Below are 12,684 nucleotides of genomic sequence, written 5' to 3' on the forward strand. Positions count from 1 at the left end.
TGAATTAGTGCTTTTACAGTTTTACCCCATATTTGTTTGTGCTTGTATATCCGAGCTAGCTAGAGCATAATTAAAAATCATAATACAAGAACATATCTGAATTATACTGATACACAACCTATGCAAACAGCAAATGATAGTATTTTACTATTGTATGTATTTGATTATAACCAAATCAATACATACAAGTTTCTGAAATTTCTGCTTATAATGTATGGCTAAATCAAATTTAGTGGTATTACATTTTGGTACGTATAGACTCCATAGATTAATGAGAAAGTGAAGTATCTGGAAGTGGCTTCCCATCCAGGAAGGAACGGAAGAGCACGAGAGATCGAGCGGGTTGCGAAAATGGTACTTGATGGGCAGCTCCTCTTACAGTTGCATGTGTAAGAATGTCACCATATACTTGCGTCCATCCACCAACCAGTGGCGGATCCAGGATTTTTAAGGTGCTGGGTCACTGTCACCTATATCGATCATCACTCATCGACCGCATATCGGAGGTGGATGAATTTTGTGATAGACGATGAGTTTGTGGAGGAGGATGCTTGGGACTAAAGAAACTTGTTATATCATATGTTTTTTTATGAAAATTAAGTCACAATTTCAATTTAATTACAAAATCCAATATTGTCAAAAATAGATTAATTCAATCTTTTTGCAACTTATCTATTCTACCCAAGTGGTTTTAGAATATTATAGCCAATTAAGTCACAATACCCAATTTAATTATACAAACATAATATATACAACACAAATTAGAAAAACCACTTAATGTAATGTCTCAACAACACAAAACATAACAACATTGAAGGATAATCAAATTAATCACATGATAATCAAATATCATAAGTTCATCATCATTTCAAAAGGAAAACCAAAAAAAAAAAATATTCTATTTCTAGCTAATGCTACTACAATGAATTAAATGAAAAAAGAAGGAAAAAATTGAAATAATCACATGAAAATCAATAAATCACATAACCATAACATAGGAAGGAAAAAAAAAAAAAGCAAAAAAAAAAAAAGATAAAAGGAATTCCAAAAAAAAAAAAAAAAATAAAAAAACAAAAACAAAAAAACAAAAAGATAAAAGGAATACAAAAATTACAAGTAATAGGGCTCACAAAAAGATAAAAGGAATTCCAAAAAAAAAAAAAAAAAAAACAAAAACAAAAACAAAAAAACAAAAAGATAAAAGGAATACAAAAATTACAAGTAATAGGGCTCGAACTCAAGACTTGTGTGGCTAAGGCCTTGCTAATTGGGCTTTATCCCAATCCCTCCAACCACTAAGCTACAAGATTGTATTGCTAACTTATAACCAAAAATAATGCTTATATCCTATTTTCCAATAGGTGCCATTTAAAAAAAAAAAAAAAAAAATGTTTTTTTTTTTTTCCTGCTAGGTCACGTGACCTAGCAGGACCAAGGCTAGATCCGCCACTGCCACCAACCTACATGCCAAGAATAAGATGTTAAGCAAATTATCATTTTCTTGTTCCTCTTTTTACTTCAAATTTATTTGGTTGAAGCAAATGTTTAAAGGAGCCTAATAACAGTCAATAATAGGCATGCTTAACGCTTTGAAACATGGCCACTTAAATGGCTTGGAATTGCATGTTTTATATGTTTAAATGGCTTAACATGTAAAGAATGTTCAATTTTTATATATATGAACAAAAAAAAAAAAAAAAAAAGTTACAGAGAATTGGAAAGGATATTTTTGGAAAGTACATACTATCAAAGTAGCATATAAGTCATTTGATTTAGCTTTAGATATGTTTGTCTCTGTTTAAACTTATCATCAATTATAAGTCATGAAGAAACGACAAAAAACTAGACATTAGTTTTAAGTTGTACCGATTTGTTAGGATTTTTTTTGGTTCAGGTCAAGGTAAAATTATGTTAATTTTGACTTAGGATTTGATTTGTCATGTAGAGTGTCTTGGACCTTATATACGTAGTATATATTAGCAGTGAGTCATAGACTCTCGTGGTTCCAATTTTCTTTATCACATTACTAGTTTAAATTGCAATATCTGCTTGACAATTAATTTATAAAGTGCACAAGCAGCAAATGAAAGCATGAAAAATCGACCTGTCTATCTGTTAACCAAGTTCTATAAGGCACAGTAGTGTTTAGTCTCATCTCCTTTGCCAATCCATTTATCAGCGTTCTAGTTCCTGTGAATGGTATTACTGCATCTTGGTCACCACTACACAAACAGAATTATAATGTTTAAGTCCATAAATATCCATAATTATTGGTTACACACAAAAGAGCATGAGAATTTTGTAAATTACAAAAGACTTATAAGGTAAATTACTCTGTATAATTTTGTAAAAACTAAGAATATACGAAGTATATATAAATTGACTTTTGGGGTAAAGAAAAGGATTAGGACCCCTCCTCAAAGTATATTGGATATGTAATTAAGGAACGAGTTTATTGTCCCTAATCAATTTATGGGGGCTGATACACTACAATAAAACAAGGTATCTGTAACAATTGAGAATAATTTGTCCAATATAGGAAGATTATTACCTTTTTTGATCTTATGATTCTTATCTAGCTAAGACAACACACTAAGACGTACGTATGAGTAGCATTGAATCTTACAATTATATGGACATGTAATTAATGTGAGAACTTTAGACGAGGGAGGATTATATTTTGAGAAATAAAAAAATTGTCCTAATATCGACATAATTATACCTTTTAAAAAAATTACAAAGTTATAATACAAATTAAAGTAATAAGTGCAAAACATAAGAAGTAAAATTACCTGTAAATCAAAATTCGAACGCCACTTTTAATGAGAGTGTCAAGTAGGGGAAGAGTAGGAACCTCCAAATCCTCCATGTGATAGTTAAGCACACTATACCATATCATTATTAACAAAGCTTCTCAATATTAAGATATAATGGTGGAAAATTAACCAACTAACAATTAACAATCCTGCATTTAAGTAGCTTGAATTTCAACAAACAAATTCGAAACTAACCAATGCAACTTGAACTTATCAACGTGCCATGCGATAACATGTTTCCAAATTAGTATTGTACTTCGTATGTTAGGGCATATCTTTAAGAAAAAGCTTACTTGCTACAAGCTGTCCATTGAGTGACCCCAATAAGGTGTGCATGCATAGCCTTTTGCACATCTTTCTTGTTCATGTATTGGGTAGTTTCATCTTTTAGACAAACATCAATTTTCTCTTCATCCTGCCATTAAATTAATCAATACATCAAGTACTCTGTTGAATATAGAACACTCGGATATTGATATGACACTTAAATAATTCATGATAATATAAGACAATATGATCATGTAAAATTTTCATAAATGATCGACATGTAACTATGTATGACAATTCTAGCCAAGTTAAGGTACACGCGTACGAGCTAAGTGAACAACAAATGACAACAAGAACCATTTATAAGAAGCAATGTGACTTGCAAATACTTTGTGTTACCATCATTTGGTTGAGGACATGAGCTTGTTGAGAAACCGAGTGTAAACAAACGTCAAGAGTGACATCGTGCCAGTTAATAAACTTGCCAATCTCACTACGAATTTGAGAAATAACTAATTGACAAGGTGCTGAGAGAAATCCTTTATGTAATTGTCTCTTGATTTGTGAAAAATTGCATATTTTTTCAGAAAGCTCATATGTTGCATCAGATATTAGTCCATGAGACCAAAGGTATTCTGCCCTTGAATTGAAGTCATTGTTAAACTCTAGCAGTGGATTTCCTATCTGCAATTTTAGGATCATAATCATCATATAAATCACCAAAATTAAGTTAATTAATTGCATAATAAATATATGGAAAATTTGTCACAAAGATACTTATATGCTCACCTTTTTTTTTTTTTTGCAAAGAAGATCTTATGTGTTCACTTTCTCTTTATCTTTTTTTCTATCTCCAAAATTTTTCTCAAAAAATTTCTTGTCTTTCTTTAAAATCATGGGAAAAAAAGAAGTAAAAGACAATTTTTTAAATCTCACGTGCATTTCACATGATGGTTAACCCTGAAAAAGTGAAGTTAGCGGCCATATTTCAATGTCAAGATCCCTCCTTAAAACAAAAGTGACTTGTAAAGACTTTTTTTTCACCATTTTGAACATATAAGGTTTTTTTTTTTTTTTTTTTTTTAAAAAAAGGTACCTTTTGGACAACTTTTCCTAAATATATTAATCATCGATTAATAGTTTATTACTTACTGCAACTCCCTTCAAACTTGACTTGAGGCTTGATTTTAGTATGAGGTTAGCAAGTTGTGGAACATAATGTCCTGTTTTTAAACAGAGGAAACAAACTTACAACATATTAATTACGAGTAAGTGTCGTCGAATAATTGTCCCATATACTATTTTGGTGTAACAAAAATAAATAAATAAATTATGGTATAAGAATATGACCTCCATAGCTCTCTCCAGTGAGGAACAAATCCCTATTCTTGTATTCTGGGTATTTTGCTAGAAATTTCTGAAGAAATATCAGATTATCTTTTTTCTGAAAATAAGACATTAATTGTTATTTTTCATCAGTAAAAAAAATCAATGTGTTAATTTTTTTGGATCTTTTACCGAAACGGCTAATTTGACAAAAGTATTTACCAAAACGGCTAATTATAAAATTTAATTCCCAAACTAGCTAATTTATTAACTTGGAAGGAATTTATCTATTTCTTATTTTTCTTTTAACCGGTTTGGTTCACTCTATTGATTTTTTTTGTTTAAATTTTGTTGTTCTGGTTTTATTTTAATTTTCTTACAAAATTTTAAGTTTGAAAATTAAAGCAATATACAAAATTACGGAGTATGTAAATAGTGTATAACACTAGTTATTTATAATCAAGACTTGAATGTTCCTACTTGCTTTCTAAATTTTAGGCTTTTTTCTTATTCTAATACACCCTTTCTCCCTGTAAGTGCATTAGAAACTTCGGGCCTTTAGAATTGTTGACCATAGTTTATTTTGTGCAACTTTTTTAAAAATTGAGAATTGTTGCAAAAATATTATGTTGAATGTTATTGTTCAAATTAATGGGATATTTTTAACTATGGCATTAGAATTTCCCAAAGAAAAACGAAAATCCAAATTTTTTTTTTATTAAAAAAAAAAAAAACCTAATCGAGTTTTAAATAAAAATAAACAAAACCCATAACGTGAAACCGCTTCAAAGGAATATAAGAAATAGATCAATTCCTTCCAAGTTAATAAATTAGCTAGTTTAGGAATTAAAATTTGTAATTAGCCGTTTAGGTAAATACTTTTGTAAAATTAGTCATTTTGGTAAAAGATTCAATTTTTTTTTAAAAAAAAAAATGTTATCAAATGAAATTAGTAAAATAAAAATAAAAAACATGTCCTTTCATCATTAACTCCATCATAAAATGATTGATTAGCAGAATAAGAAAACCCAACTCCTGCTGGTGATTCAAGATACAACATATTTGCTTCTGCAATCATTAACAATTGTTAACCAATCCATTTCCACTTGTGAGTTTACAATTTTTTTAAAAAAAATTTTAGAGGGATAAAATGAGAGTGAATGAGAGTATGCGAGTGAAGTATGAGAGTTGTGAGTGCCGTACAGTGAGTCGTGGGTATTTATTTGATAGGGGTAAAAATAGAAAATCATAAAAAAAAATACGAGCGATGCCTAGTAAAAGAGGAGCGACGTTTAACAACACCCTTATATTAACCAACTAATTAATTATTTTACTAATTACACTTATTTTTGCATTAAAAAGACTTAACCTTTATTCCAGCTGAATTCATTGTTAACCAATCCATTTCCACTTGTTCTAAAGGGCCCATGTTCACTGAATGCTCCCCCAATAGATGAACAACCTGGCCCTGTAAACATATTCAAAAATAAATCAAAAGGAAAAACAAAAAAAAATTACAGAATAATTTAATTTTTTTAAAAAAAAATATGGGAAAATGAAAAGACCTCCATTGAGCCAAAGAACAAGAGGTTTGGAGGAATGGTTAGTTTCAGCTTGAACAAAGTAGTAAAAAAGATTTCTTTTTTCGACTTCGTCTACGGTAATATAACCCGAAAATTGCTGGAAATTTACAGGGCGTTGCCCTGGTAAGCTTGTGATTTTATCATCATCAGATAATAATGAAAATACTTGTAATGCAAAGCTGCATAATAAAAGTGTACCAAGGGTTATAATGAGTTTTGTGTTAGACAACATCTTGCTAGTTGGTACACTTGTGAAAGAATCTAAGGGAAAAAAAAAGGAAATTAATAATCCCACTTTTGCCATTTTCGCTCAAAATAATCCCGTCTTTTTAAAATCTGAAAACAATCCCATATTTGACCCATATTTGCTCAAAAAGCTTTGTTGAGCATTTGACTTTCATTTAATTTAAAAAGTCTTGTTGAATACATTTTACTTTTATTTGATTCAAAAACCAAATTAGAAAGTGACATGTGGCAAGTCATCTTCTAAAACAAGTTACAAATTTCACAAACCGATTTAAGGACTGTTTTGAACAGATAGGGGTTAAAGGTGAGATTGTTTTAAGCGGAAATGACAAAGGTAAAATTATTAGTTTCCATTTTTCCCAAAAAGATATTTACTCGTATGATATGGTAATACTAGTCAAATGAAAGTGATGATTTCGGTTGATTTTTATGTGTGGTTCCTAGTATGCTAGTGTATGAATTGATGGTCATGAAGAACATTCCAAAAGTAATTAATACTTTAGCAGTTTAGCTAAGTTGATTGAAAACTATTGAAGCCCACATATAATTGCATCCTAGTGTTTGTTTAGGACTAACATTGTAATTACACGTTCGACTCCAAAATTGGAAAAGACTATGGATTCAACTAATAAGTCTTCCCACAAAGGTAAGGAAGGGATTGAGAAATATCAGGATGCCGGTTTCAAACATCAAAGTTTGAAGATGAAACCTTAATCGTGTTGCTAACACCGAAACAAGTTCATTAAATAAACGTTCTACTTTAGCTAAGATGTATTTGAATTAAATTTCAATTCAATGTTACTTTGAAAAAAAGAGGGTTGTTGAGAGATGATCCATTTTGTTTTTATTCAGTGACATTTAACGATAATTATCTATACTTTTTTGTCATAATATTTAAAAAAATTACGAGTACTATTTACAAGGATCTAAGTATAATAGGAGATTGCGCTTATGAATAGTGCACGGACCTATATGCCCTTTAAATTGTTTGTTTACGTTCTTACCCCATATGTAATTTCTTACATTTATGTCCTTCATTCCACGTGCTATGAATAGTGATCAGACTATTATATCCCTAAAAATGTTTATTTAAGTATTTACTCTTTTTAAAAAGTATGACCACACTTTTACGAAGAGTGTTGACACAATTATATCCCTAAAATGTTTATTTATATATTTTTCCTCATTAACGTTAATTATACATTTTAACTCTTAAGAATAGCTTGTGGATTACCTCTAAAAGTATTTGTATACATATTTTCCCTAATTAACGATGCTAACAAGTAACAACTAAAGTTATAAAATAATGTCAAATCAAAAAAACTTCCGGACATGGTTAGCAATGACGCACAAATTACGCGCGTTAGCCGCCCTAGTAAGACAAAATTTTCATAATTTACGTTAACTTTCTTTTTTACGAAATAATTTACATTAAAATTAAAATGAGATCATATCTTTTTATTTCCTTGATTTTTTGTAATTCTTCAATTTTCAATTTAAACCAGTGCACAAAATTGTCATAAGAATACAAGTTATTCGGTCTTTATTTGCTTCAAAAAAAGATTTTTATAACTTTAACAAATGGTGTGGTTTTCCGAAACCTAGTGTCTGAAGTCTTAACCAAACAACACAGAAAAAGATTTTCGTCTGAGGAAATTCGGTCAGCCATGTTTTCCATCGACGACAACAAAACTCCGGGTCCGGATGGATTTTCGTCGGCTTTCTTTGAGGTCCACTCGCAGGTGGTTGGCTCATTTGTTATTACAGCCGTTCAATATTTCTTTGCTCACGGCTATATGCTAAAGGATTTAAATCGTACCTTTCTTGTCCTTCTTCCCAAGGTGGATAATCCAGAGTTAGTCTCCCAGTTTCGACCCATAGGTTTATGTAACGTGCTTTGCAAATACATAGCTAAGTGTCTCACGGGTCGTCTGCGCCATGTCATGCCATCTTTGGTGTCAGACTATCAGAATGCCTTTGTTCCTGGAAGGATTATGTCTGAAAATGGTATGCTTGCTCACGAAATTCTATCATATATGAATGCTTCTAAGGCCCGGAAGAGGTTTTATGCCGCGCTTAAGCTTGACATGAATAAGGCCTATGATCGGGTTGATTGGACCTTTCTTCTGCATACATTGAAGGCCTTCGGGTTTCCAGCGTATTGGATTCATGTTATTCATCCGTGTGTCTCGACGGTTTCGTATCAAGTTCTGGTAAATGGTAGGCCTTCGCCCGCTTTCCAGCCTCAGTGCGGTCTGCAGCAGGGTGATCCTCTCTCTTCGTATATGTTTGTCCTTTACATGGAAGTGTTCTCAGCCATGTTAAGACATGCGGAGGACACCTCTCAGATTCAGGGTATCCGTATTTCAAGGGGAGCTCCCTCTATATCGCACTTGTTCTTTGCGGATGATTCCCTGTTATTTTTTCAGGTTTCTCCAGCCGCCTGTGATAACCTGTTACAGGTGATACAACAATTCTGTGATGTGTCGGGTCAGATGATCAACCTTAAAAAATCCTTCGTTAAGTTCAGTCCTAATACACCTTCGGATTATAAGGACTATTTGGCGACGTGTCTGAAGCTTAAGCATCAGCCATCTCTTGATTCATATTTAGGTCTGCCGGTGGATTTGGGCCGTAGCAAAGTCTCGACTTTTTGGTTTCTAATTGATAAATTTTCAGACCGTTTGCCTCAATTCACTTCACTCCACCTCTCAGCAGCAGCCAAGTTGGTTATTATTAATTAAGTGTTGGTCACTTCGTTTAATCATGTCCTGTCAGTCTTCAAGGTGTCGGCCTCGATCTGTAGCTATATTGATAACTTGTTGGCCAGGTTCTGGTGGAGTTCTTCTTCCTCTTCGAAGGGTATGGCGTTTCGTTCAGCCTTTCTTCTGCATCTTCCGAAAGGTTTAGGAGGATTGGGTCTTCGTAGTTCAGCTTTGGTCAACCAGGCTTTGCTTGCCCGTCAGCGTTGGCGCCTATTTCAGAATCCCCAGCTACTTGTTTCTAGGGTCCTTTGGGACAAGTACCCTCCTCTTCGCTCGCTTGGACCAGTTGATTTTACTAGGACATCTTGGGGTTGTAGGGGCCTGTTGGAAGGGCAGGCTGTTTTGGGAAAGGGTCTAGCTTGGAAAGTTGGTTCAAGTTCTCAAGTTAGAACCCTCGTGGATGATTGGGTGCCTGGAGGTCTAGTTGTTAGACCATCAGTTTCTGAGTCGGAAGTTCCGACTCATGTTTCTTCTCTCATTATTCCGCGTTCTGGCGCGTGGGACACTTCTAAGGTTTATCAGCTCTTTGATACTCAGTCGGCTCAACGCATTCTAGCGCTTGACAGACCACATTGAGCTATGGATGATTTTGTCTACTGGAAATTTTCTAGGGACGATCGCTTCTCCACCAAGTTAGCCTACACCTTTTTGGTTCGACAATCTGTCGTTTCGATTGTCAATGCTCCAATCCCAGTTCAATGGTGGAAATCCTTCTAGGGTCTTCCCCTCCTCCCCTGTTTTAAGGTGTTTGTTGGAAGTTGCTTCATGATGCTCTTCCTTTATTAGCTACTTTGGCTTCCATGGGTCTTCCAGTGGTTCCGGTTTACCCTTTTTGTCGTATGCATATGGAAACGACATCCCATCTGTTCCGAGATTGTTCATTTATTAGTTCCCTCTGAGATCCGATTCTCCTTGCTTTGAATGGTACCTTCCCAGGGTCTACCCCATTTGTCGACTGGGTAGTGTCTGTGGTTGCGTACTTTAAGGATTCTAAGGATTTGGGTCTAATATCCTTCGTCTCTTTCCTTTGGACCATCTAGATTATTCAGAATGGTTGCATTTTTAGGCAGGCAGTTTGGCCCCCCTCCTTATTTTACCACCTTTCTCAGGAATGGACAACTAGAGCTGTTCAGGCATAAGAGTTTCGTCATCATCTTACTTCCGTGGCTAACCATTCTCTTAGTTTGAGCCAAGAATTGGTTCCTTTGTGTTTCCAGGGGGGGTCTACGGATCGCTTGGACTATTGTTTAGTTGTTGACGACGCCTGGCTCTGTCATGATAACCGGGCAGGCGCTGGCTGGATTGTCCGGGAGGTTGCTTCGGATAGGGTCCTTGGAGGTGGGGCGCGCGCCTGTCGAGTTACCAATCCTTTTCAGGCAGAGTTGCAGGCCTGCTTATGGGGCCTTCGGTCGGCTTTACGTCGGAATCTTCTTCGTATCCTCATTTTCACTGATTGTGCTCCACTGGTTTCCTTGTGTCCGTTGTTCTCGATCTTCTGACATTACCTGTTTCTGGTTACTGTGAGAAATCTAAGATCTTCTTCCCCAGTTTTTGGCCGGTCGGCTTTGTAAGGTGCCTCGGCAGTGGGTAGCCCCTGCACATTGGTTGGCTGTCAGTGCTCGTGATCGTCACCTCCTTTGTTGGTCCTTTTAGTTTTAGCTTTGGTTGTTGTTTGTTTGTTTTGTTAGTAATCTTTGTCAAAAAAAAAAAAAAAACCACACACACACAGAAAAAGATATACACGCTTTAATCAAAACTCATTTCTCAGTTGTAATACAGTACACGCGCTGTAATCGTCGTGGTTAAATTTTTTTTAACCTCTGTAATTATCCTAACATAGGGTAGATTTTTTCTGTCCATATTCATCCATTCCATAAAACACTCCTAATAGTCCTAAACTCCTAACAGACTAGTGTCACACTCAGATTATAGATAGTCTTCCCTAAAATAAAAAAAAAACAATTACAAAAATTAAAATAAATTCTGAAACAAAGAAATTTCAATTGAATTGTGTTAGGGTGACATTGTTGTTTCTCTAAAATTCAATGGCGAAGCAGAAAGTGCCGCGGAAGAAACAGGAGAAGGAGACGGAATTGGACTACCATAGATTTAAAGCTTTTGCAGGAATGGTGGTTGATGGTGCTAAGAAGCATTCTGTCGTATACTTCTTTCCTCAAGGGTTCTTAGAACAAGCTTCAACCCCTTCTTCTTTCTCATCAATGGTGACCTCCAGACCTTATGTGGCTTGTCGTGTTGTTGATGTTACTTATTGGGCTGATCTTATTACTGACGAAGTTTTCGTCAAGTATCGGCTTATGCCATTGATAAACATTCATGTCACGGGTAATTATAATGGTAATGGTAATGGTTATGGAGATGATGATAATGTGGTTGATTCGTTCGTCAAGTGTATAACCACTTCGGATGCCAACAATGGTGGTAGGTTCTCTGTTCCAAAGAATTGTGTTGTATCGATTTTTCCGGCGTTGAATTTCGAAGAGGATCCGCCGGTGCAGACACTCAAAATCAGTGATGTACATGGAGTTAAGTGAGAGTTTAGGCATATTTACAGAGGGACGCCTAGGTGACACTTGTTGACTTCTGGTTGGACCACGTTTGTGAATAGCAAGTATCTTACTCGTAATGATTCCATTAATTTTGCAAGGAATAAGCTTACAGGGGACCTCTATGTTGGGATTCGAAGGCATTTTACGCCGCTGTCGAGACTGCCTAAGGGTATGTGCCCAAACCCCCAAGACCGGGCGTGTTTTCGAGGAGTCAGAGGGGGAGTGTCCCACTAGAGACGGTGGTGGAGGTCGTGTATTATCCCAGGACTGGGTTGCCTGAGTTTGTGGTGGAAGATCATAAGGCGGAGCAGGCTTGTAGAGTGAATTGGACTTCTGGAACCCGGGTTAGATTTCCACATAATGCCGGATATGGAAGGCCGATGGTGACGTGGTTTAATGGGACGATTACTTCCGTGGTGCCTACTCCTAATGACAGGCCTTGGCCTGGTTCTATGTGGCGGATGCTTCGGGTATTGCCATTGCTTACCTTATTTATCTATCTTTTTATGTTTATATGTTTCTATGTAATACTATCAAATCATTAAATGTTTATGTTTATATGTTGATAGTCAAATAATTAGTCCACATGAAATGCAGTTGATTGCAGGATTGGGAATAATGTATATGTTAGTTGTTGGTATGTTTTACTATCAAATAATTAGTACGTCCACATAAAATGCAGTTGATTCTAGGATTGGAAATAGGAATTCTATGGATGTTTGTAAGTGGAGGGGTTGGAGATGAATGTGCTGCTCATCGGCTGTTTTAAAGAGGTATAATTTAGGAACATCTAAGTCTTATGTCATTCGAGTGTCTTAATTACACGGGTTGTACTTTTGAAAGGTGTTGTAAATTATGAACTTTGGTGATAATTTGGGTTTAATCTCATACCAAATTGTTGTCATATTCTCATCTTTAAGTGGAGCTTGATTGTGGATTAGAAGACACGAAGTATTAAACTAGCAAGTCTTGGTTTGACAAGAACATACCTGTCAAATGATGTAGACTGTCTTTTATGAGGTCTAAGGGACAGTGACTTTGGCTATCATTACTCAAGGAGTGGTATGATACTGCATATTCTCAATGTTATTGCTATGGATTTATACTGCTGGAA

The 12,684-nt window shown here is 34.9% G+C and overlaps 2 protein-coding genes across 2 annotated transcripts; one reads left to right on the forward strand and one right to left on the reverse strand.

Annotated features, from left to right (window-relative positions):
* Nucleotides 1-1,093: 1,093 nt before the first annotated feature.
* Nucleotides 1,094-6,211, reverse strand: LOC145582495 (serine carboxypeptidase-like 45). The gene is made up of 9 exons (XM_081639483.1): nt 5,975-6,211; nt 5,779-5,877; nt 4,434-4,527; nt 4,236-4,306; nt 3,483-3,767; nt 3,110-3,231; nt 2,793-2,885; nt 2,105-2,222; nt 1,094-1,460 (listed from the first exon to the last, which is right to left on the reverse strand). Exons 1-9 carry the CDS (start codon nt 5,978-5,980, stop codon nt 1,341-1,343), a joined length of 1,008 nt encoding a protein of 335 aa, XP_081495609.1. The 5' UTR covers nt 5,981-6,211; the 3' UTR covers nt 1,094-1,340.
* A 4,837-nt stretch (nt 6,212-11,048) lies between these two features.
* On the forward strand, nt 11,049-12,151 carry LOC145581370 (auxin response factor 17-like). Its single transcript, XM_081638388.1, has 4 exons — nt 11,049-11,551; nt 11,630-11,739; nt 11,865-12,040; nt 12,140-12,151. Exons 1-4 carry the CDS (start codon nt 11,049-11,051, stop codon nt 12,149-12,151), a joined length of 801 nt encoding a protein of 266 aa, XP_081494514.1.
* The last annotated feature ends 533 nt before the right edge of the window (nt 12,152-12,684 follow it).

Source organism: Chenopodium album, chromosome 15 (genome assembly GCF_948465745.1).
Source record: "Chenopodium album chromosome 15, dcCheAlbu1.1, whole genome shotgun sequence".
Lineage (NCBI taxonomy): Eukaryota > Viridiplantae > Streptophyta > Magnoliopsida > Caryophyllales > Amaranthaceae > Chenopodium > Chenopodium album.